Source organism: Mustela lutreola, chromosome 3, assembly GCF_030435805.1.
Source record: "Mustela lutreola isolate mMusLut2 chromosome 3, mMusLut2.pri, whole genome shotgun sequence".
Taxonomy (NCBI): Eukaryota; Metazoa; Chordata; class Mammalia; order Carnivora; family Mustelidae; genus Mustela; species Mustela lutreola.
The window spans coordinates 173,270,757-173,297,267 of NC_081292.1; the positions used below are offsets into that span (position 1 = coordinate 173,270,757).

Here is a 26,511-nt window from a genome sequence, read left to right on the forward strand (position 1 = left end):
AAAGACTGTTCTCCAGCAGAAAAATTTCAGTTAGTGCTAATGCAGTGGAGGAAAACAAAGTGAGGATGTAGGTTGGCTGATGGGGGGGGTATACTTAGGCTGGTTAGAGTAACCTGTTCTGAGGCAGGGTGAATTTGTGGATACCTAAATGAAGTGAGGAAACCAACCCTGTACAGGTCTGAGGGAAGGGGAAGTGCACCACCAGAGGTGGGAATTAGCTTGTCATGTTGGAGGAAAAGCAAGAGGGGCCTTTGGAAAGGGCCAAGTTGTAGAAGACGAAATCTGAGAAGGGTAGATAATCACTAGGTCATGTAGGGCCTGGCAGGCCCGCAGCAAGTATGGGTTTAACCAATAATGGAACTCAGGAACCATTGAAGGATTAAGAAAAGGACAATGGCATGATACATTTTATGAAAAAGATTCATGCAAAAGTTGAGAGAATAGTAGTAGAATAACCTCCACGAACCAATCAGTAATTATTAATCCTCAGCAATTACTGTTTCAGTTAATATCCTCAGTCATTCTCCCCACTCCCAAGATTTTTTTTTTTTTAAGATTTTATTTATTTGACAGAGAGAGATCACAAGTAGGCAGAGAGAGAGAGAGAAAGAGAGAGAGAGAGGGAGGAGGAAACAGGCTCCCTGCCGAGCAGAGAGCCCGATGCGGGGCTTGATCCCAGGACCCTGAGATCATGACCTGAGCTGAAGGCAGTGGCTTAACCCACTGAACCACCCAGGTCGCCCCCCCCACCCCAAGATTGTTTTTAAGGCAGTCCTATGTGTAATTTCATTTGCATGTCATTGAATTTGTGGCTATAAGGACAAAAATTTTTAAATTTTAGACAGTACCATGGTTAAGAGGAATCCTTACTTTTACTAGTTGCCTGTTTAGAGTGCAAATGTACTAGGCCTCTCATAAATCCATTTACAGTTTTTGCTTATTTAAATCAGTATCAAAATATCTGTTGGAATCATCCGTTAATACATTTCTTAAGTTTGTGTGTGTGTGTGTGTGTCTGTCCCTTGAGAGAAATTTGATTCACATATTTTACCACTTCATTTATTTCTTGGAGAAAGCTTGAAAAAACTTTTTAAGAGTATTAACATTAGGGATACCTGAGTGGCTGAGTCAGCTAAGCATCTGCCTTCTGCTCAGGTCATGATCCCAGGGTCCTGGGAATGAGCCCTGCATCAGTATCCCTGCTCAGTTGGGAGTCTGCTTCTCTCTCTCTGTCTCTCCCCACAGCTTATGCTCTCTCTCTTACTCACTCACTCTCAAATAAATAAATAAAATCTGTCTTAAACAAAAAAAAGAGTATTAAAATCATCAATATCAAATTCATATTAAGGGTTGACCATTGCATATGGAATTAATGTGAGCCATAGAATAAAACCAGAGTAGAGAAAGTGCCCCCCACCCTCATCCAGTTCAGTAATGCCTACTGCATGGCCAGTCTTTGTCTTTACCCTTACCACATTCCTTCTCCCACATTGTAGGAAATGAATCCCGGGCATTATATAATATTATCTAGACACATTTAATAATGTAGCTCAAGATAATGCTCATTAAAACATAGGACCACCCCTCCCCCCCAATGACCATTATCATACCTGAAAAATAAAGTGGTAATTTCTTCAGTAATTGTCCAGTAAGTCCAATGAGCATCAAGTTTCCTTCTCTCAAATAGTACAGGTGTGCTTCTTTATAAACTGGTGTTTGGATCTAGAGGCTTTTTCGGATTCCAGTTTTATTCTTTATTTCCTTGGTGGGGAAAGACTAAGCAAAAGTGGTAGTATGTTCTAATACTTAGGAGGCACATAAAGTCTGATTGTCTCTTAAGCCATCAAAACTCAGTGCCTAGGTGACAGGGATTATAAACTGATAGTAATTCACATCTAATGAGCAGAATTTATGCATAGAAGTAAAAGAGGTAATTTAGTAGAAACATATTAAGAATATCTTCCTTCTATTTTGTTACACAGAAGAATAGCCGGTATAGGAAAACAGATTTCTCTCCATACCAGTTTGGAAAAGAGTTGGTTTTTGCATCCTCCAAAGTGCCATTGTTGTTGTTTCTAAATACCACTTTCAAGTGGAGACATTTTACTGATTTTTTTGATGATTAAATTGTCCTGTCATTGGATGATGGCATCTTTTGGGAGGTGGCTTCTCAGTCTTTCTGATATGATCCCTAGCAGTTTTTTGTGACTTCCTTTCTGATACATCAGGCTCAAAACCTCCACCTCAGATACCTGAAATCAGGGATTTTCTCAGAGAACACCCTGGTTTCTTTTATATGAGATAGTATTTAGAGCTCATAGTCAGGGGCAGAGGTCTACTCATTGCTACTGTGGTGGCTTCTTTTTTTTATTTATTTCAGATTTTATTTATTTGAGGGGGAGGGGAGAGCACCAGTGTACAGCCAGGAGAGGGTAAGGGAGAAAGAATCCGAAGCCAGCTCTGATGAGGCAGTGATGTGGGGCTTAATTCTGAGATCTCGATATAACGACCTGAGTTAAAACCAGAAGTCTGGACGGATAACCGACTGAGCTACCCAAGTGGCCCTGGGGTGATCATTGTTACTAGGTACGTGTAGTAAACAAACCTAGGAAAAATTGTATTTTATCTTTTTTTTTTTCTTTACTTTTCTTTTCTTTTCTTTTCTTTTTTTTTCCCCCATTTATCTGTCTACAGGCAGAGAGAGAGGGGGGGGGAAGCAGGCTCCTCACCGAGCAGAGAGCCCAATGCGGGGCTCCATCCTAGGACCCTGAGATCATGACCTGAGCCGAAGGCAGAGGCTTAACCCACTGAGCCACACAGGCGCCTCTGTATTTTATCTTTTAAAATAAAATCATGGACACTTGGGTGGCTCAGTCGGTTAAGCGGCTGCCTTTGGCTCAGGTCATGATCCCAGGGTTCTGGGATCGAGTCCCATATCAGGCTCCCTGCTTAGCAGAGCCTGCTTCTCCCTCTCCCTCTGCCTGCCACTCTACCTACTTGTGCTCTCTCTCTCTCAAATGAATGGATAAAATCTTTAAAAATAAATAAATAAAATAAAATCATGAGTTTCCACTTTTAGTGTTAATTTAAATTTAGGGCTCGGAGGTTTTTATCTACCTTTATTTTGTATCTTCTTTCTCCCAAGCCGGAAGTTTCAGTTCCCAAGGATAGTAACATGGTCACTTATTTGCTTTCTCCTACAATACAGAATTCCAGCTTAACACCAAAAGTAATATTATTGAGTTTTAATTTTTCAAGTTTACGTTGTTGGCTGTTCTTGGGGACTCATTCTGTGGTCAAGTTTTGGTATTTTAAAGTCTCTTGAAATGATCCTTCTCTTCATTCAGGTCTCCAAGTTGATTTGGTTCATTTGCTTGATTTTCTTTTAATTTCTAGAGGTTGCTTTTAAATTTTTTTTTTCAATTTTATCCTTATGGGATATTTACATGGTATAGAAAGTCTGGTCTACAAATAAGGTTTATTTAGGGAAGTCAGCTTCTTTTGCTATTCCCTTTACCCTGTTTCCTCCTCCCACACAAATAGCCTTTGTTAATTTTATGGCTTGTCCTTCTGTTATTTACTTAAAACAAAAACAAATTCATATTATTTGCTACACACTTCCTTTTTAAGATAGGAGGAGTAAGCTTTATACCCTTGAGGTTGCCTTTAATAGTATTTCGGTGATCCCCTTCCTATAGCTGCTACACATGGAAAGAGGAGATACTAGATTCCTTTTTGTAGAGCTGCTTTAGTGCTCTGCTGTGGGGATGCATGGCTTTTTTATCATGTCTCGGACATTCAGGTATTTCCAGTCTTCGGTGTGTTTCAGTCAAACACTGCTTTCGTATTTCTTCCTGCATTATGTTTAGGGTAGATTGCTGTAAATCAGCCTTATTGGAGCCATACCATTTTGCATTTCTTCCATCATGTGTAACGAACAGTATGGTGTCATTTTTTTTTTGTCTTTTTTTTAAAAATTGTCTTTATTTTTTTTTTAAAGATTTTATTTATTTATTTATTTATTTGACAGAGAGAGAGAAAGAGAGATCACAAGTAGGCAGAGAGGCAGGCAGAGAGAGAAAGGAAGCAGGCTCCCTGCTGAGCAAAGAGCCCGATGCGGACCTCTATCCCAGGACCCTGAGATCATGACCTGAGCCGAAGGCAGCGGCTTAACCCACTGAGCCACCCAGGCGCCCTTTTTTTTTCTTCTTCTTACTTATTTGGCAGAAAGAGGGAGAGGCAGCATAAGCAGGGGGAGTGGCTGAGGGAGAAGCAGGTTCCCCATCAAGCAGGGCGCCTGACATATGGGGCTTGATCCCCTGGGATCAGGACGGGAGTCCAAGGCACTTGCTTAACTGAAAGTGCTTAACTGACTGATGCACTGAGGCACCCTTTTTGCCAGTTTTTGTCTTCTAACTTTTTAGTTCCGTATCCCTGTAGATGTCTGTTAGAGGTTACTGTAGAGATTTTAATGCATGTCCTTGGTTTGTTATAGCCTACCTTATATTAATACTTTATTACATCCTAATTAGTGTTAAGAACTGAACAGTAGTTTCACTCTTTATTCCTCCTGACATTCTTTGTGCTCTTGGTTTTTCTTTTTCTTTTTCTTTTTTTTTTTAAGATTTTATTTATTTATATGACAGGCAGAGAGGCACGCAGAGAGAAAGAGAGGAAGGGAAGCAGGCTTCCTGCTGAGCAGAGAGTCTGATGCGGGGCTCGATCCCAGGACCCCGAGACCATGACCTGAGCCGAAGGCAGAGGCTTTAATCCACTGAGCCACCTAGGCTCTCCCATGCTCTTGTTTTAATTTGTTTTACTTACACATGTGTTATAAACACAGTAAGACCTAGTTGTTGTTTTAGATTATCCATATTCTGTATTCCTTCGTCCATGTACACATCCCATTTTCAGTGTTCTTAATTCCTTCCTGCAGTTTCTCTCCTAATCAGAGTTGTTTCCTTTCTCTTCAGAGAACTTCTATTTTCCTGTGGTAAATGAGTACTAGTAATGATTTGTCTTTGCTTTTGAGAAGCCCTTGATTTGCCTTAATTTTGAGGATACTTTTCCCAGGTATAAAATTCTCATTTTAGCACTTTGTGATGTCTTCTGTTTCAACGTCTTACTGGTGGGGCGCCTGGGTGGCTCAGTGGGTTAAAGCCTCTGCCTTTGGCTCAGGTCGTGATCCCACGGTCCTGGGATTGAGCCCCACATCAGGCTCTCTGCTCAACAGGGGGCCTGCTTTTCCCTCCCTCTCTACCGGCCTCTCTTCCTGATTGTGATCTCTGTCTGTCAAATAAATTTAAAATATCGTTTTAAAAAAAATTATAAAAGTCTTACTGGTGCCCTTTCAAGGCAGTGTCTTTTTTTTTTCCTCTGACTTCTTTTAAGATTTGCTTTTTGGGGGTGCCTGGATGGCTCAGTTGGTTAAGAGTCTCCACTCTTGAACTTGGCACTCAGGTCACGCAGGGCTTGACCCCAGGCATTTGACTGACTGGACCACCCAGCTGCCCCTCTGCTTGATTTTCCTGCTTCTTCATACATCTAGTAGTTGTTTATGTGCTAGTCATTTTGTATAAAAGAACTGAAGCCACTCCAGATAACACTTTCCATTGTAAAGTTGTTTCCCCCTTTTCTGTATTGAAACAAAGGGCTAGGAGCTGGTTATTTTGTTCTGGTCAGGCATCAGCTTGTTTAGAATGAGTTTTGTGTGACTCATTTCACCTGTGGCTCATCCCTCTTTGTGCCTTGTGATCCCCCTAGGGTTTTGATTGAGACCCTTGAAAGTCTCTGTCTACTTAGACTTAATTCATTATGCAGTTTGAAAATGTCACAGATGTCTTGAGGATAGAAGCCAGTGGCTGTGTATGTTTGAGGCAGGCCTCCTCCCTCTGTAGGGCCTTTGTCTTCTGAGCACCATGAGACTTAACAAGGTTTTGTTCTGTCTTACAAAAACTTCTGATTCAGCCCCAGCCCTCTTCACAGCTCCAGAACTGGGCCGATCTCCCGTTGGGACCAGTTCAGTCAGAAACAGCATCTTGGGGCTCCTGGGTGGCCCAGTGGGTTAAAGCCTCTGCCTTCTGCTCAGGTCATGATCCGAGGGTTCTAGGATCGTGCCCTCATCGGACTCTCTGCTTGGCGGGGAGCCTGCTTCCCTTCCTCTCTGCCTGCCTCTGTGCCTACTTGTGATCTCTGTCTGTCAAATAAATAAAATCTTTAAAAAAAGAAAAAGAAAAGCAGCATCTTCCTGTGACTCCCTGAAGTGCTCTGGGTTCTCTCCCCCATTCAGTTCAGCAATTGGCACACTCCTGCCCGAGGGCCAAATTTAGCCTCCTGCTCAGTTTTATAGAGCCTGTGAACTAAAAGTGATTTTACATTAAATGGCTGAAAACAATTTAAGAGTAATATTTTGTGAGATGTGAAAATTAAATGAAATTCAAATTGAAGTGTTTATTAATAGTTTTATTGGAATACAGCCACGCTTACTTGTTTATGTATTGTCTGTTCTGCTTTTGGGCCAGGGTTGAGTAGTTCAAAGCAACAGAGCCTATGGCTTGCAAAGCCCAAAATACCTATGGCTCTTTATAAAAAATGTTTGCGTACCTTGATCTGTGATAGTGCTTCTCAGACTGTGGTCTGTAGCTTGCCTGGGGTTCCTGAAACCCTAATACTAAAGACATTAAAGCTAATATTAAAGCCATTGGTCAAAAGTCTAGTAATAATTGGTAAGGTTTTTCCTTTTCTACATTGCTGTTTGAATTTTGTTGATGTTGCAAAAGCTATGGTATGTAAAACTGTTAGTACGTTTTTGAGAGAATCAAAGCAGTGGTTCTAGGTTGCGCCAGTAGCTGTTATATTCTTCAGTGCCAAGTGCTACTAGTGAAAATAATTTCAGTTTTATGTAAGGATGCCCTTGCTAAACAGAGTTACTAATTTTACTGTCTTTAACAAGTACATGTCTTTTTAGTAGTCCTTGTGAAAGAGCTGGACCTGAGTTTCACACATTCTTCATCTCGAATAATGTTGCCACAGATTAAGAGTAGCTGCAGCGGTGGTCATACTGCTGTTTTATTTAATAAAGCTTGACATTGAAACAGTTTACAACAAAAAAATTATAACGCTGCTCATCACTGACATTGTCTGTTTTTGAAAATACGGTTTTCACAAAACTATGTTTATATTAGTATGTAATGAATTAATGAGTATTTAAGTTTTTTCTCTCTTAATGCCAGACACATCTGTAAATAAATACAAGTTAGATATAAGCTACATAGACAAAGATGCTTTGGGGCTCCTGTGGTGTTTTGTTTTTGTTTTTGTTTTTATTTTGCTCCCATGGTTCTAAAACCAAAATTGATCAGAACATAAATTATGGCTTTTGCTTCTTATTGTCATTTTCAGTTGGTTTAATGTTCTGTGGTATCTTATGACCATGCTAATATGATCTGTGTCCTAGAATTGCCAGCTTTCATGTTTATAAAACACCCAATGGATATGTTAGTTTTTCTTGTTTTGGGTGGTTGTGCTAGTGTGATATATGAACTGTTTCATCCTTTGAAAGCAGATCTAGAAGCAACTGAGGGTTCTTCTGTTTTCAAGAGTTTATCTTCCCTTCATTTGTTTTGCCTTTCATTTCAGTGCAAAAATGATAGGCCTGCTCTAAGTGGAACTCCTGTTTAGTTTGAAAATTTTTAAAGATGGCAGCCGTCTGAACTTGATGTTCTTGCAATATGTTTTTGGGTAGATTCTTCATTATGGTAAAGGTAGGTAGGCAGTAATAGTTATATGCAATTCGTTTGCCATAGTCTTAAATATTGCAAGGATCACCATGAAAGGCTATGCTTTGAGGAAGATCACTGTAACTTAATTGAAATAAAATACTTTGGTTTTCATACGAATCCCGCCTTCATTGGCAGTTTCTACACATCTGACATTTCTAAGCTGTCTAATGACTTGGAGAGGATAAATCCCTTATGCTGACAAGAACCTGTGAAGGTGTAGGAAGAGAAAGGGCTTGAAATTAGCATTAGCTATAATTTGGTGAACATTAATTATGGTTTCAGATAGGAAGGTGTAGGTGTTCATGAAAATTTGAAACACTTTTGTGGCCTTCATTTTTGAGTATGTTACCTAGATCACTGACCACAGCCTATCCCTGTAGGAGTTGAATCTTAGTGTTTTTCAGTTCTTTGGGCAATGAATTTGGGCCTTAAAAGTGGAAGTCATATGCAAAGGGAATGAGAGGAGGTGAATAAGCCAGTCTTTTGCTGTTTTTAGAAGTACTGCATTCTAGGGGTGCCTGAGTGACTCGGTGGATTAAGCCTTTGCCTTTGGGTCAGGTCATGGTCTCAGGGTCCTGGGATCGAGCCGCACATCAGTCAGATATCCTGGTCGGCAGGGAGTCTGCTCTCTCTGACAAATAAATAAATAAAATCTTAAAAAAAAATACTGCATTCTTTCCACTCTCTTCTATTAGGTACATTGCTCTGTTTATCTTTATTTTCTTGCCCTTTCACTGTTACCAGGATTCCATTTATTCTGAGCAGGACTTCAGGAGTATGTGCATTTTCGTTGAAGGCTGGCCATCACTTTTTAACAGGTGGTTATTCCTACAGAAGGCTTTTGCTTAGTCTATATATGTAAAAGTCATTGTGTCAGAGGTAACAATTTGTATTAGTCTTAGGGATATCTTTTTGTTTTAGCTAGTAAGAGGCAATCCACTTGTTTCATTTTAAAGGAAAAATTAAAAGACAAAAATCAATACATACTGCGAGATCAGTCTAAGTTAAGATAAATTCAGTCAATTTGTGTTTTGAATTATATTAGCAGCCTGTCTTAGCCCTAGTTATAGACCTAGCCTTTCACTAGGATCAAAAGATAAGCAGCCCACTGCCACGTAGAGTCACACTTTATACCTACTAATAATTTCCTTAAATGTTTAAAAGTAATGATTTTTTCCCCTCCCTGTGAAGGCTCCAAGGCCCAACAGCTTCTGCAAGGACTGCAAGCAAGTGATGAAAGCCAGCAGCTCCAGGCAGTTATTGAAATGTGTCAGCTATTGGTTATGGGAAATGAGGAGACGCTGGGAGGGTTTCCTGTCAAGAGTGTCGTTCCAGCTTTGGTAAGAGAGTTTGCCCCTCATTTTATCTCAGTTACTGAACGTTGCTGAAGCATGATTATTTATACCGTTTGAACTAAGAGATGGTAGAGTGTGGCTTTGTGCTTTTACTTCACACTTCTAGATCTTGGCAGTGATTGCAAATAATGAATTTGTAATTTTCTAAACTCCTACTTCTTGATACTTAAAATGACTGGTTTTATTTTATTATTTTTTTAATTTCTAATTTTTTTTTATAAACATATAATGTATTTTTAGTCCCAGGGGTACTGGTCTGTGAATTGCCAGGTTTACACACTTCACAGCACTCACCATAGCACATAGCCTCCCCAGTGTCCATAACCCCACCACTCTCTCCCCACCCCCCTCCCCCCAGTAACCCTCAGTTTGTTTTGTGAGATTGAGAGTCTCTTACGGTTTAAAATGACTGGTTTTAAACCTTAAATTGTTTGTTGCATTAGGTGATATCTAAACTTACGTGCTCTCTCTTTTAAACTGGTGATACATGGGCAGTAATAAGCTGCTCCCTTGTGGCAGGTTTTTGTGGGTCACAAAGCTTTCGTGTTGTAATTGTGTGCAGCGGCAGAGCATTCCAGCCACAGTACCACGTGAATCCTTCCAGCTTAGGTTTTACGTTAAGTAAAAATATAAAGAAATGAAACAAAACCTTTTAGTGATGTTTTTCAGTACAGTCGTGAATTGATGTTTAGAATTTAAAAACATCTTAATTGCTTGAGCTTTTTAATGGGGCAAAAAGAGGAGGAGGAATTGCCACTACTAAATGTAGGCTCCTGAACAAAGTAAGTCTTAAACAACAGCTTGGTAGTTTTCTTAGTTCAAGATTAAAAAGATTGGCTATATGGGAAATTAAGATTTAAGTCTGAGTGTAAAACAAAAGACTAACATAAACATCATGAATTTACTCATACAGCATATGAATATATTGGAAGTTAAAAACCAAGTATCAAGTTAATAAGTCTTCAATAAGTCTTCGTTTACATAGCAAATAAAGTTGACAAAAATATGGTTGATGTGTCAGATTGTCTTGTTTGATCTCATTATGATTGTGGAGACAGTTGAATGAAGTTCATTGAAATACAAGGTGATGCCATCTTTTGTTCTTGTTGGATGGCTCAGCTCTGGCAGGGTGAGAAAGGATGGACCAGTTTCTTCACTTTCTGTCAGGCAGACCTGGATAGTGTGAACTGGCACTTAACTATTACCACTTCCCTTCTAATGAGGGCTGGCATGTTGATTTCTGGATGTTCAGTGAAAGCAGTATTGATTTTTGTGTTACGTTTTGCCTGTTTCCGTATTCACACTCACCCTACCCATTTCCCTAGGAGCTGGTTTTGTTTCCTGAATTAAACTGTCTTATTTTGTTGTTCTTGTTTATTTAAAAAATAACAAAGAACTAGGCTTATACTATGTAAGATGCAGTTTTTATTAGTTGTATAAAGATGCTATTAAATCTCTGCAAATGTTGACACATAATCTGACGTACTTGATTTGCTGGCCTTTGATTAGATTTAAGTGCTTCATCGACCTATGTAAGACAGCTCCTGCTAGTAATACTGACTATTGTTAATGAACTGGCCAGATTAATCTTCCATCAGAATTGAATATTGTGAATATGTATCCATCTGTCACCATTCACTTGTGTGACCCTGGTCATTTTTGTTGAAAAGGAATCTGTTAGAGCTGTTCCTCTCAAACATGGTCTTACAATGTTTATTCCATCTTAAGAATTGGAGAACTTGTTACTTTTCCTGTCAACATGACAACCCCTTTCGATCTACAGTGGGTATTTCAAATGACTGGTTATAGGTTCCATTGAACCCCAGAATGGGGTGTGTGTGTGTGTGTGTGTGTGTGCGCACGCACACACACACACACACACACACAAAGAAAGTGATCAGGACCTCAGATATGTAGATGTACTTGTCCTAGCATAATTCATAGCTGAGAAGGCACTCCTGTTAAATGAATATTGCATTAGAGTATCTGATGTTCATTATTAAATACATTTATTTGAAGTGTACTTTGTAACTTGAATTCAGTGCATTTAAAATTTCCCATTGAACTCTGAATGATTGCTTCCCCAGATAGGACATTTCTTTGGTAGCTTTGGCTGCTTCAAGAGATTGGATCTCTCATCAAGAGATTGTATATATACATAGCCCTAGCGGTTTTGAATTTCTGCCTTTGAAAAACATGGCTAAAATCTGCTTATGGTCTTGTCTACAAGGGAAACTAAAAGAAATGCATGTGGACTCATTCATGTAGTTGTAGAATACGATGATTAATTTGGGTTTTAATTAGTGCATACTTAGTTTCTGATGTGATAAGTAATGTGTTTGAGGACTTTACAGCTGAGTTAAATGGTGTTTAACTCAGCTTGTAGAGAAGTCTATTCACAGGAGTTGAAATAGTAGTCTTGAATCTGTCTGTACAGTTGTTAACAAATGCCAGTGCATTGATGATCTGTTTCTTTAGGTATTAAGTATTTACTGATGCCTGTTAAACAGGCATCAGAGAAAGGGGGCTAGAAGTACCAGAACAGTTGGTTGTAAGCCTTTGTTTTATGACCTGGATTGTGAGAGGTGATGATTAGCACAGTTTCCAAGTCAAGAGCTGTAATCTGCATCCTGCCATCCTCAATATAATCATTTCTTGTGTATGCTAGGTTTTAACTTGGTACTATTTTTATAAGAATAAGGTCTTGACTAATACTTTCCATTTGAGTTGATGTAGAGGAAGAAACAGTTCTTCTAGGGATATAGATAGCTTCTAATAGTTTGTTCTTATCTTTTTTTTTAAACAGATAACATTACTTCAGATGGAACATAATTTCGATATTGTAAGTATGTGGTATATTTTTTTAAACACCCCAGATAAAATTTTGGGTTCTTATTGAGTAAAAGTGCTATCTTATTTGTAGATGAACCATGCTTGTCGAGCCTTAACATACATGATGGAAGCACTTCCTCGATCATCTGCTGTTGTAGTAGATGCAATTCCTGTCTTTCTAGAAAAGGTAATCCTGCTTTTGCTCTGCTTGTTTGAAACCAGGCCTAGGGGAATCAAGCTGAAGACTCTTGATTTCTGAATTCTAAAGTAGTACATCGAAATTGTAAGGCCACCTTAAAAGACTTTTTAAAGGATTCATTATCTATTCAAAGTATATTTTTTACCCAGACTGTTAGAAAGATACTTTGTGTTTAGCACACCAGTAGTTTAAAGTTGATGCTAATAAAAACATTTATGGAATCATTTCAGTTAATAATTTTTAATGAGAACATTTATCAAGAATATAAAATCTTTCAGAGAAGAACTTAAAGCACTTGATTAAAATAATCTCATAATTGCTAGAAAATATCCCAATGAGGTTGATAGCTATTTATACCCTCATTTTACAGCTGAGATAAAGTGCTTGCTCAAGGTTATAAAGTGAGTCAGTGGAGAAAGGAAATTTTTCCATATGGTCTGTGGTAGGTTGTGTTTTGGTCTGTTTTAAGGGCCTTTTTCTTTTTAATGCATAATAAAATTTGCATTATCTGATAACCTTGAATATGGCATAAGGGTAAAACTTGAATTTTAAAATTTGTTATATAAAACAACCCATTTATTATAAATAGAAAAATTGAAAGTTATCTAATTGGATTTCATTTATTCCCTATGTAAAACCTATTTTTCTATGTCTTTAAAGAGAACAAGGTAGTTGGAAGGAAACTATATTTACTTGTTACAGCTTGAGCTCATAAATCACTGTTTTCCTATGGTGGTTTTCATGTTAGAATTAGGGGCAGTGTATAGATTGATGGAATTAGCAAAAATACTGTGTTTATTCGTGTAGAAGATAAGCAGCTGGAAAAGCACTTGAGTGATGGCCTTAAGTTACCTGTTTTTATGTTCCCAGCTGCAAGTTATTCAGTGTATTGATGTGGCAGAGCAGGCCCTGACTGCCTTGGAGATGTTATCCCGCAGACACAGTAAAGCCATTCTGCAGGCGGTAAGTGTTGCTACCGAAGGACTGTATTTCATTTCAAGTTGGATTTTAGATCTGCATTTGTGCTGGCTACTAGACTGCAGTCTCTGTAAGGTGCACATGGTGTTTCCAAAGTGATGTGCTAGACTTCTTACTCCTTTTTCTTTTTCTTTTTCTTTTTTTTTTTTTAATTGCTGAGGGTCTTCCTTCACTTTAACAGTTTTCTGTATTTTAGGGTGGTTTGGCAGACTGCTTGCTGTATCTAGAATTCTTCAGTATAAATGCCCAAAGAAATGCACTAGCAATTGCAGCCAATTGCTGCCAGAGCATCACGCCAGACGAATTTCATTTTGTGGCAGATTCCCTCCCACTGCTTACCCAAAGGCTAACCCATCAGGTAAAACATGAACCTATTTTATGTGCCATAAAACATCTTTACTATGTTTTTTAGAATGCCAGTTTTATCTAGGGTTTAAATCATCCAACTGGATGTATAAATTGGAAATACTCTGATCCATGTGTTTTTTTTTTCCTGCTGGGTTTTCCATTCGTGTACCATGCTAGGTTATTTTATATAATTTGATGGATTTACCCAAATGTGACAGCATTTTAGTATTTTGATTTTAAGGGATGAGTTTGTTATTTCAGCAAACATTGAGTGGTTTCACTCAATGTGTGATAGGATCAGTTTCCTTTAGGGAGATCATCTCTCCTCTAAGGCATTGGGTTCTGCAGGAAAGATCTGGAGGATGTGGGCTAGGATCAGAGATGAGATGACACTGCAGACTGTGACTGTCGGAAGTTGGAGAAGAGCAGGAACATTTATTTAGGTGATGGAATTGGCAGACAAGGTGATGGAGTATGAGAAGCAGGGCTTACAAAATCTGGTGTGGGGGGCAGTGAGTTAAGCCTTGTAGAGAAATTTGAATTTTATTTTAACATAAATTGTCTTAAGATGTTGTTAATTGCTATAAAAGGGTTTTTAGAAATCAGGCTCTTAAAATATTTATTTTATTTTGAGAGAAAGAGAGAGAGAGAGAGCATGAACATGACTGAGCCAGGGGAGCGGTAGAGGGAGAGAGAGAATCTTGGGCAGACTCCCTGCCGAGCACAGAGCCATATGTGGGACTCCATCTCACCATCCTCAGATCCTGACCTGAGCTGAAATTGAGTCAGGCGCTTAACCAAGTGAGCTACCCAGGCACCCCTAGAAATTGGGACTCCCAAATCAGCTTTACAAAGTGTGTTTAAAATCATCTCTGGACAGTTTGGTATAGAGAATATGTTCAATAGGGATTTATGTAAGAGAGCTACAAAAAAGATTATTAAGTCACTGTGAAATGTTTTGCCTCTGAGATGATCAAGATACAAGTCATGCTATTCGTTGTTTGCTTACTTAATTTTAAAAACTTAGTAGACTCTGGGTCCTGGGTGGCTCAGTAATGATTGTCTGCCTTCGCCTTGGGTCATGATCTCAGGGTCCTGTGTCCGGCTCCTTGCTCAGTGGGGAGTTTGCCTCTCCCTCTGCTGTTCCCCGCCCTTGTGTGCATGTTCTCTCTCTATTTCAAATAAATAAATTAATTAAAAAGAAATAAAGTTGGTAGGCTGAGATAACCTGTGTTTACTGGGTCTAGAAATGTATTCTGTAGTTGGGTGTGATTTCCATACCGTATTTTGGAAAAAAGGGTGAGAATCAGAAGTTAAATTGTTGGGTGGGTTATTTGTAGCACCCTTTATAGACTTAAGTACTGATAGTTAAGATATAGGGCTTTTATGATACCAGAATTATTCTCAATTTTGTATAAGCAAGCCAGTCTCGTTTTTATATCTGGAACCCATTTATCAGTTAGGAAAAAAAACACTATCAAAACACTTGTTAAACAGTTAAATTGTTCTTATAAGGATATTTCTTGTTTTCTGAACGAGGCCTCTGTAATAGTGTTTCTAGATTGTTTTCATAGTGTTTATAGCAAAATGACACCTATTTTCTCACATCATCGGTAAACCTCTGGTTCACACACACATAATACTGAACTGTTTCCAACTTTTTAGTGTATACATGTTTTAAACGTTTCTACTGCGAATGCTTTTTTAGAATGATATTTATCTTTGTTGTGACTTGTGGTTAAGTATTGAAATTACAGAAGCAAAAAAGTTCCTTCATTTTTGCATATTTGCTCTTATTTATTGGGATCTTCACAGAGGAGAGAAGTTCTCTCAGTGTGAAGCTCTATGCTTTGAAATCATGATGTTATTAATTGTACCTTGGATTTTGTACATTGTACATTGTACATTGGATTTTCAAGGCTCACATCTTAGTGAACCGGCCTTGAGCAGTTTGAGGTTAGGAAGAAAATTAGGTAGTGATGTAAGACAGTGATATATTTTATATTACTAAGCTTTATTTCTTCTATTAAAAAATAGGACAAAAAGTCAGTCGAAAGCACTTGTCTTTGTTTTGCACGTCTAGTGGACAACTTCCAACATGAGGAGGTAAGCCTTTATTCTTTGGTGGTATTTTCATGAAATTGTTAATTGTTGAGTCATGGTATAACAGTATTTTTTCTTTTTTTTGTGAAGAATTTACTCCAGCAGGTTGCCTCCAAAGATCTGCTTACAAATGTTCAACAGCTGTTGGTAGTGACTCCACCCATTTTAAGTTCTGGGATGTTCATAATGGTGGTTCGCATGTTTTCTCTGATGTGTTCCAACTGTCCAACTTTAGCTGTTCAACTTATGAAGCAAAGTAAGTGCTACTTTGTTGTCCACCTTCAGGCAGGAGAAGCGGGTTCTTAAAAAGTGTTTATTAATAAATACAGTCAATATAGGCAAGTAAAAGGACTTGTTAAAAGCATGGACACTGGGGGTGCCTGGGTGGCTCAGTGGTTAAGCCTCTGTCTTTGGCTCAGGTCATGATCTCAGGGTCCTGGGATGGAGCCCCACATCGGGCTCTCTGCTCAGCAGGCAGCCTGCTTCCCCCGACCCCTCTGCCTGCTTCTCTGTCTACTTGCAATCTCTCTCTATCAAATAAAGAAATAAAATCTTTATTTATTTTTTTTCTTTCAAAGATCCTATTATTCACCTGACAGACAGAGGTCACAAGCAGGCAGAGAGGCAGGCAGAGAGAGGAAGGGAAGCAGGCTTCGTTGCAGAGCAGAGAGCCCGATGCGGGGCTCGATCCCAGGACCCCGGGATCATGACCTGAGCCGAAGGCAGAGGCTTTAACCCACTGAGCCACCCAGGCGCCCCAGAAATAAAATCTTTAAAAAAAAAAATGGACACTGGAGAGTAAGGAAAGAAAACTTGATCCGTAGTAGATTTGTGTGGGGACAGTACAGTAGTGCTTCCTGTGTACAATGCATAACATCTGCAGTATATTAAAAATTTATCCTTGGTGATTCTAGGGCTAAAAATGCAGGCTCATTGCCTTCTCTCCAATAGTAATTATGTAGTGATGCTTCACTAGGGGAATACTGAGTTACGAGTAGTTGCCTGTCCTCTGCTTCCCCTTCTTTCTGCCCCTCTTAGAGTTTTCCCAGCAGTTTATCTGATTCCACAGTGCTTTCCTTCCTCAGGAATTTGGAACTTACTTGCACACATGAATCTCTCTCATCTTCACTGCTTGAGTATTTTCTAGGCCCTTCTCAGCCTTATCCATCAATACAATTTTGTTGCACTGTTGTGTTGCTACTGCATTTCTCTCATAAACCTTAGATTTTGCAAGTTAATCTCAGAAGACAATGGGCTTCAGAAAACACCTGTATGTTAGGATTATTGCTTCTAGGGTGTTGATCCCATTTATACAGGATGCATTTAATGGTGGGTAATTTCATATTTTTAATTCCCATCTCTGAGGATATTACTGTGGGAGCATAAGAGATGGTGTTTGGGGACAGAGAAGCCTCTGGCATCACTGTCTCAGATAAATATTTTTTACGTTATTTACGTCTTTTATATTTAGTCACGTTTTTTTGTGAATTGGCACATTGGCCCAGCATTTTGCAGGAAAGTAGTGTTGTTGAGCTGTTTTATTGAAAAGATTCTCTTGAAGCACTAATCACTCCTAAACTTGGCATTCCAGAGAATCATACGGCTTGTGTCATGAACAAAGTGAGAAGTTGGGGAAGGATTTAACTTTGTCTTGAGTAGCGTCGGTGCATGCCCTAGGAGCCCTTTGAATTTTGCTGAGCCCACCATCTCCTGAAGTTTGAATCCAGATTATTTCTTGTTACCATGTGTGGCACCACATTTCTCTAAAACATTTTAGGAAATTGTTCACTGACTTGTTGTGCTTTACCATTTCGGACTTTTTTTCCCCTTAGGATGACTGTTCTCACCTTTTGCTTATTAGTCCATGAAGTTTGCCGTACATTTATCACTTGGAGGCCACTAGACTTAGATTTTATTTGTTCAGCAGTAACACAAAGGAAGCATGTTGTCACCCTCTCATCTCTTTTTTAAAAAAAATTAAAGATACGTATTCACATTTCTGAAGAGAGTTGGCAAGACTGTACTTTCTCAAGAAATTTAAAATAAATTTCTTAGTGAAATTTATGTGGGGCAGCAATTTAACTATATAGGCTTTTGCCCAGATTAGTAGTGAATACTTTCTTCCATAACAAAATTTAGTGATTATTGCCAAAACATTTCAATGAAATGTTTGTATTTTTCAAAGGCCCAGTGCCATCTGTACCTTTAGTTATTTGAATGACTAAATCTGTGGGTAATGGGAACTTTCTCATGTTAAGAGTGTTCTTGTGGGAGGCTGGTTTTCATGCAAATTCCTCTATAAATTGATGTCTTCTGGCATTGGAAACTTAGGGTAGAGGATATGTTAATGACCTTTGTATTAAGTTGGCATGTTTGTCTTTAAGGTAATTAATTACTTCCTGACCAGAGTATGGTAATATTTTGATGCTTATAATTTGTTTCATTGTGTTGACCACCCGTTTTCAGTATACTTAAACTAAAGGCAAATAAACTTGAATGGGGGATTAAAATGTACGTTGACTGCACTTTTGTACAAAGCACTGTGTTCTTCACACACAAATAAAACCAAAAACAAAATTTAAAAATTCCCAAATTGGTGTGGATTTTGTTTAAATGGCCAACTAGGACTCAGACTGAAGCCTTTAGAAAGAAAATTTTCATAAATTTCTTTTTTTATGTTTTCATTATAGCTCATTTGGCTTTTTAATTCCTATATATGGCATATTGCTGTATAAAAAAAAACCCGTTTTTAAACTTTTTATTCATGTATAGTTGACTGTAAGAAAATAATTCTGATTGTTTTCCCCCATAGGAATGATTGCCTTTTAAATGAGGTAATATAACTAGTTTCATGGGTTTTTGGTTTCTGTTACTGGTTTTACAGACATTGCAGAAACACTTCACTTTCTCCTGTGCGGTGCTGCTAACGGAAGTTGTCAAGAACAGATTGATCTTGTTCCACGAAGTCCTCAAGAACTGTATGAACTGACATCTCTGATTTGGTAAAGATTGGGCTGATGATAAGAACTGAGGCTTATATGCGGGTATTTTACTTGAGAGATCTGTCATTTACTAATAGTTCAGGAAGCTACTTAATGAAATAATTGCACCTTTGTTTTCAGCGAACTTATGCCATGTTTACCAAAAGAAGGCATTTTTGCAGTTGATACCATGCTGAAGAAGGGAAATGCGCAGAACACAGATGGTGCAATATGGCAGTGGCGTGATGACCGAGGCCTCTGGCATCCCTATAACAGGATTGACAGCCGGATCATTGAGGTAGTAGTTTCATCGTACCGTTTAAATATATCTATTTTGGTGGCGAGTGGGTGTAGGGATGGAGTGGGGAGGTGGATATGTGTACTTAAATGTGCTCAATTTTGAATTAACTCAAGATTCTCTCATTTTGTCTCCTGAGAACAAGGTCCTCATTTCTGTTCAGGTCAACTGCTTCAGCTGCTAACTACCTGATTGACTTGGAGCAAGTAATTTAAGTTCTTTGTTCCATAGTTTCCTCATTTCTAAAAGGAAACATTGGAGTCAGGCTATACATTTTCAAAGCCCCTCTATTTCCCACCCAGAAGATGCCTCCCATAAACAAATATTTGTAGACAAATAGCTGTTTGTCAGCATATTTTATAGAACAAAAACAAGGAAACAATTTTAGTATAAAAGTCTAGGTGACGAAATGGTTAAGTGAGTTTTGATACCCACTAGCCTCATATGTAGTCCACATGTTAATGGGATACATTTCAGTGACATAAATGGGATATGGAAAAATGAACACAGTATTCAGAACTTTGTGACTCTTTGGGGCACTCAGCAAAATAAGAGGAATAATGAAAAGGAAAGGTGCACCAAAATATTTAGTGTTTTTCTATGAAGGTTTTATGTGTGGTTTTTATTACTTCTGTTAACTTCCATATTAAGTATGCATTGAATTATTTCAGAAATTTTTCAGGTCAGCAAAATGGCTTCAGTTAGGAAGTGTGGGTCACTGCATTATTTGGGACACCATGCATCATTTACTGGTATTTTCAATATGGGAGATAGCTTTAAGTCATACTATATTTTCTAATTTCAGTCTGTGATATTTGAATTTTTTTAAGAACATCACAATTGAAGAGGCATTCTTCTTTAAAGATGTCTTCTACCATTAGTTGTTAAAAATGAAATTTTGAAAAAGAACTTTGAAACCATTGACTTCCGTTATAAAATCAGGAGTTCTTAAGACTTTAAGTTCTGAGCCAGCTTTCAGGAGGGAGTGAGGTGTAAGGGGTCTTGGCGTGTGTTCTTCACCTTAGTATATAAGCAGGCCATGGTCTCTACCATTAAGCTACCTTCTTTTTAGCATTGTCCTGTTAATTGCATTTTCCCTGTTAGCTTACTCTCTTACGCTTAAGGAGTCCTGTCTTTGATTTAGCCTAAGAATTCCGTAGCCTGGACTGTTCTAAGAATGAGTATTCTATCACATCTTTTGACTGTCTTATCTCAAGCAAATAGTATTAATCAAAGCGTGTCGTTGTATTTATGTACTGTGCACACATGTACACCCTAGGGGTTACTCTCCTAGGTCCAGGAGTGTTGCTTTCAATCTTAAAGTATCATTTAAATGGAAAGTCTTTTTACCTCAGGATAATTTTGTAGAATTATTTTGTTTAAAGAAGATTTTGTGGGCTGCTAAAAATCTATGATGTATATACTATTTTAACTTAAGAATTAGATACTAAGATTTTTTTCGGGTAAAAATTTTTTTTCTATCAGCAATGTCTTAAAAGCTTTCTTAATATAAACGATGTCTTCCTTATGTCAGGGATTCTACATGACTGGATCTTCCATCAGGAATTGATCTGTATTTATATCTCCAGGGACCTTATAGAGTCTGTGGTGTATAATTATGTTTAATTAAAAATGATTTATTAAATGAATGAGTTTTGTCTTGGCCACACTGTTAAATCTTCCATACTCTTACTTCACCATCTGAAACCTGATGAAATAAATATGTAAGTTAGCATTTATGGAGGGTCCCACTGTGTCTTAAGTTAATAAATTTCTCCATGTTTATATTCAAGGTTTCTCTCTCTTTGCTCTCAGGCAGCCCATCAGGTCGGTGAGGATGAGATAAGCTTGTCCACTCTGGGACGAGTTTATACTATTGATTTTAATTCTATGCAGCAAATCAATGAGGACACGGGAACAGCACGTGCCATTCAGAGAAAACCTAACCCCTTAGCCAATACTAACACTAGTAAGTACTTTTGAGTTAATAGTACTGTATTGTCATGTGAATAATATTTCTCATGATAAGTCATTATTTCACTGAGTGTCTTTATTAAGATTAAAACCATTGTGTAGTGGTAATTAATTTGTTTGGTTTTTTTTTTTTTTTTTTTGGTCATGTTCTAACTGATGCATGAGCCGGCACTGCTGACATGGGACCTTCCACATTTTTTTTTTCCTGGTCTGTGATTTTGTAGTGTCCTGGGCTCCGGCTGGAATTGGCCTCTGTTGTTTTTTGTTTTGTTTTGTTTTTTAAAATCTGATCCTCTTATTCCTCTTACACATTTAGATCCACACACACCTATCTATCTGCTTAGTTCTTTACAACCTTTTTTGTTACACGTTCCTATCAAAATTCTCTTCTTCACTAATGAAGAATAGGTTTTTTCTGTTTAGGTTTCTGACATTTGTCTCTGTCCTTGGGGATTCAGTCTCTCGCTTTGCACCTCTAGTGTAGAGTGTAGGGGTCAGTGGACTTCTGAGAAGGGCCGGATAGTAAATGTTTAAAGCTTTATGGATTGTACAGTGCTTGTACAGCATACTGCCATTGTAGCACAAAACAACCATATAAAAAAGAGAAAGAAATGTATGTGGTCATACTCCAGTAAGATACCCCCCGCCCACCCCCCAAAATAGAGGAGCTGGGCCAGATTGGGCCTTTCGACCATACTTTGCTTACTCCTGGTCTAGAGCTTACTTCCTTATCACTTTATTTCCCCTGAACCTTGTTTCCTCTGAGAAAAGCCACAGATCATCTTGTTTTTCCATAGCTTCTAGTCACATACCTACTGTCCATTTCGTGAACTTTATTTCTTACCAGTGGTTTAGCTGGCTAATACTGAAATACCCATGGTATTTTGTTGAACACATGCTATTAAAACAAGAGGTACACTGGGCTGATACCTTGTTCTTTCTAGCTGGCTCAGTTTTGTCTTAATGCTGCCTTTGGTGTCTTTGTGGATGCCAGGTGATTACATTACATAAGTTAAGGTCTTTTTTTTTTTTTTAAACACTTTAAATAATTACAGCAAGTTGAAGGCTCTATTGTTTACTTTTTTGTATTTGTGAGGTCTGTAAGTTTAGAATTGTACTTTTTTTTTTAACAGGTGGATATTCAGAGTTAAAGAAGGATGATGCTCGAGCACAGCTTATGAAAGAGGATCCGGAACTGGCTAAGTCTTTTATTAAGACATTATTTGGTGTTCTTTATGAAGTGTATAGTTCCTCAGCGGGACCTGCGGTCAGACATAAGTGCCTTAGAGCAATTCTTAGGATAATTTATTTTGCGGATGCTGAACTTCTGAAGGATGTCCTGAAAAATCATGCTGTTTCAAGGTGTGTTCATGAAAATAGTAAAACGTTGTAGAAATTCAAGTCTCTGCAAGTAATCTCAGCAATCTTTCAAGTAATAATGTAGAAAAAAAATTGCATAAAACAGTTCATTTGTAATGTCTCGAGGCCTCCATTGTCTCTTTATATTTATGCACACCTTGAGAAAGAGAAATGCAGACATTAAGCATTTAAGACAAATTTCAGTTGTTTTCACAGTGAAAATATATTGTTCTCAAAATTAAAGTAGTATGGCCAAAAATAATTCTCAAGTTCAGACAGATGTTTTATATGCGAATGCTTTCTTTTTTTAGTCACATTGCCTCCATGCTGTCAAGCCAAGACCTGAAGATAGTAGTTGGAGCACTTCAGATGGCAGAAATCTTAATGCAGAAGTTACCTGATATTTTTAGTGTTTACTTCAGAAGAGAAGGTAATGTCATTCATGATAATTAATTAATGGTTAATCTTTTAGTCTAAATAGTATTTCAGTAGCCGTATAGCTTTAATTTCAATCTTTTACATAAGAAGTTTTGATGCTTGTAACTTATGTACATCTAAGCGTGTCTTCTGTAAAATCTCTTAACTGATGTTGTGTGAGATTAACGGGCGGATGTTAAACACTGTTATGTTTTAGTGATCTGAGTGTTCATGGGCCAGAAGCGATCCTTGACGTTCCTTTTCATGTGGATAATGTGCACCTGCCCATAGAGATGCTTGAAAAAATCAAGGGTTCACTTGCTTTCCCAGTGAATCCCATTAGTAGATTAGAACACTAGTAAAGAGGATTGTTATTAACTTCCTTGGGTTTAGTCTCCTAATTTGAGGAATTTGAACATGGATGTCAGTCTTGGAGACATAGTACTTTTCCATTCTCTTTTTGAAGATCACAGAGATGAAATCGTGTTGCTCATTGGGTGTTTTATCCTTTTCAAACATGCCAAGATATTAAAGGAGTTTTTTCTCATCAACAAATCTCTTTATGGCTCTTTTGGTCTTTGAAGATACTTTGGTCTTGTGTGAGGACACAGGAAATAATGGTGTTTTACCCTCAAGTAATCCTTCTTAGCTTCACCTTCCATCTTATCAGCAGTCCTGGTTCTTTCTGCATATGGTTTATTACCCTTCTTTCATCACCTTACACTGGCTCTGTTTCTCATCACATCTCAAGAGTGCTGTAGTCATGCTAGTGTCAGAGTATTAAGTGGAAAGAGGTCTTCACTATTTCTTACTAGTTCTGTTTAAATAAGTTTTTTTTAAATCCCAACTCTACATATTTACATGAAACAGAAGGCAAACTCTAACTGTCGTTAGCAGATGGGTGCATTTATGAATAGATACTTCTTTGATCACATAGATTGTGTTCTTTTTAGCCTTGGATTATTTTTAATTTGCATTCTGTGTTTTGGTTTTCATGGTCTGTATTAGTTGTTGTTTGCTTTAGTATTACCTTTCACATCTATTTCATCTTTCTGATTTGGAAGTATATCAGAATATGTCTTTTTCTCACAGTGATTTTTTTTTTTCTTTTTACATTTACAGTATCACTATGCCATCAGATTGGAATTTCCATCCCCCCAAATTTACATAGTAAATACAGTATGAAGTTTATGGAGGAGTTTTGATTAGTTCTCTAATTTGCATCTGGCTAGATAGACTATTCTTTTAGGTTCCTCTTAAATGTCATTTATTCCTGGGGACCTCACCTTCCTTTCAGAGTCTGTAGGGTCCTCATTGCTGTGTGCTCTGTCAGAACTTACTTTGTAAAGGGCAGTTTATTTTTTATTTGTAATTTCTTACATTGTTTTGTTTTGTCCCCGATAACTGCCTGAATCCACTTTTCTCATCTGTTGCCATATTCTTAGTATCTAGCACCCAGTCTGTCATGTTACTGCTATAGATATTATTTGTGGAATGTGAATGCCTCAAGTTTGAGTTCATTCAGACATTTTGTGTTTTGCTGTGTTTTTGTGGTTTTTGTTTGTTAGTTTGTTTTAAGAATGCTGATGGAAAGCTCTGGACTGTTTCTCAGAAAAAAAAAAAAAAGTGAATGTGTGAACATACATTCATACATACCTTGGCATACAGTTGTTCTTGGCAACTAACCCCCACTCCCCACCACCACTGTCCACCATGTGCATTCTCCTGTGGTTCTAGCCCAGATGTGAACCTCTGCCTTGTAAGTTGCTGTTTAGTTCCCCTTGTCTCCTGCGAGGAAGTGAAAAATCACCATCCTTGGATTGCTGGTGTTCTCTTTTGACCAGTGGTGTTACTGTGATCTTGTCTCACTGTGCATTTGAAGTCAGCTTACAACTGTAGTGAGTCTTTCTCTCCTGGCTATCAAGCCACAGGAGCACTACTGCATTTTTGTTGTTCATTGTTTTTATTATGGTATTTTGAATTTCCAGTAGAACTTTATGTGCAACTCTGTTAAATTTCCTGTGATCACATTTTGAATTTAGATCTCTTTATTTAAGGTTGAATTTGCCTCCTACTTTCCAGAATGGAGTCAAGTCCAAAACCCTGGCACCTAAGTCATCATGCTCCACCCTATCCCCACCCTCATTTGCTGGATGCTTTTAATTCATTCCCCGTGAATCAGTGTTAGCATTTAGATTCTGTAATCGTGGGGAAGTGGTCTTGGTTAAAACTGACTGTTAAATCTGTTACTACATAGGTGTAATGCATCAAGTAAAACACTTAGCAGAATCAGAGTCTTTGTTGACAAGTCCACCAAAGGCATGTACGAATGGGTCGGGATCCTTGGGGTCCACGACGTCAGTCAGCAGTGGAACAGCCACAGCCGCCACTAACGCCACGGCTGACTTGGGGTCCCCGAGCTTGCAGCACAGCAGAGATGATTCTTTAGATCTGAGCCCTCAAGGGTAAGTCAGAGTTTTGTGCTGATTTTTATGCTCTTTACCTTTACCTGTGTCCTGGTACCTGAGATTCACACAGGGAATAAAATGGTAAAATATTAGAGAGGACACTTTGTGTTTTCCCATCCTGTTTAGTTCGATGTTTAACAGGCATGGGAAGAGACCAAACACTTATGGGAAAGCCACTCTGTTGATTCGTACTTAGGAACCACAAGAGATACTAGGTATTTCCAGTGTCATGTCAGGGAACTGAGGCTCAGGAAACTTTCTGAGTGAACTAATTGAGAAGTCAATGATGAGTACAGTGTCACACATTTACTTTACAGATGTAGGATTTGAACCCTCATATTTAATGGCATATTTACTGCACTGTTGCATACATACCAACTTCAAGACATCTAGATAGTGAGTTAGAAATATTAAACACTGGAGTTCTTTGAACTCTACAGGAATAAACCTGATTTCCCATTCATTTTTAATTGGCAAAGGGCAACTTTGCTCTTAATAAAAGAAATTGGGAGTTCTTAAAATAGGTCTGCTTCCACCTCGCTACCCCTTTATTGTACTGTGCTTCTGAGAACATTACCAGACCCTCATTTTAGTTTTCATTTTGTTGTGATGAAACAAATTACACTCTGAAAGTGTTTTTGTTTCTTTGACATTAGAAACTCAGTATTGCTATATGACGCATATGATCAACAGATTCAGTTCTGGAATTCAGAGTGTAGTTAGTGTAATACTCCTTCCTGCTCCTTTTAAGGTGTAACATAGATTTGGGTAAAACATACTGTACTTAATAAGTGAGGTCCAAACATTTAATCCTGTCAGCTGCAAGGTGGTGTTGTCCTAAGAAGCTTATCTCGCTCAGGATTCCAGCTCCTTTTGGTGCCACCTGGTGGCACTTGTCCTCTCTAGCTTAAATAAGAATTTTGGCAATTCTGGGACGTGGGCTGCAGATTGAGACTTCTGACACAGTGGCTGTTATTTTAGGAAGCTGCTTAGTTTGGGTGATACCTATGTCAGGGGTCCAGTCCAACGGGATTGAGCCTGGGCAATATACTGGGGATCCTTCACCTTCTCTCTTTTCAAGTTGGATTTGCCTTGCCTGCCTCTCTTTTCCCTTCCTCTCCAGAATGACTTCTTGTCCCGGCTGCTGTAGTAACTTGTGTTACTGCAGGGTTTCACTCTCTAGCGCAGGCGTGGTGCCTGAGACATCAGGTGCTTGGTGAAATGTGATGTAGCTCATACAAATGCGGTATTTCTGAGCTGCTTAAAGGAATTAGAGTTCATTATAGTTTCTAGAGTTGAAAATTCTAAAAAAAATGAGGGAAAACTTCTAAAGTTTTAAGCAGTTCCATTCCTTTGTAATATGCTTTCAAATAAAGAAAAGTTCATGTAAATTTGTGAAGGGGGAATCATTTAGTTGT

The 26,511-nt window shown here is 38.3% G+C and overlaps 1 protein-coding gene across 16 annotated transcripts in view; it reads left to right on the forward strand.

The window, feature by feature from the left end:
- The window catches only part of TRIP12 (thyroid hormone receptor interactor 12), a 144,197-nt gene that overhangs the window by 86,165 nt on the left and 31,521 nt on the right, over positions 1-26,511 (forward strand). For 7 of the 16 annotated variants that reach the window (XM_059167789.1, XM_059167785.1, XM_059167793.1 and 4 more), the window contains 13 exons: positions 8,973-9,121; positions 11,943-11,978; positions 12,060-12,155; positions 13,038-13,130; positions 13,342-13,503; positions 15,531-15,599; positions 15,687-15,852; positions 18,481-18,598; positions 18,719-18,878; positions 20,691-20,844; positions 21,983-22,211; positions 22,520-22,638; positions 24,883-25,090. In XM_059167789.1, coding sequence (XP_059023772.1) covers positions 8,973-9,121; positions 11,943-11,978; positions 12,060-12,155; positions 13,038-13,130; positions 13,342-13,503; positions 15,531-15,599; positions 15,687-15,852; positions 18,481-18,598; positions 18,719-18,878; positions 20,691-20,844; positions 21,983-22,211; positions 22,520-22,638; positions 24,883-25,090 — 1,759 coding nt within the window. The remainder of the gene's footprint in view (positions 1-8,972; positions 9,122-11,942; positions 11,979-12,059; positions 12,156-13,037; positions 13,131-13,341; positions 13,504-15,530; positions 15,600-15,686; positions 15,853-18,480; positions 18,599-18,718; positions 18,879-20,690; positions 20,845-21,982; positions 22,212-22,519; positions 22,639-24,882; positions 25,091-26,511) is intronic. The other 9 variants (XM_059167790.1, XM_059167794.1, XM_059167788.1 and 6 more) reach the window with 3 other exon arrangements.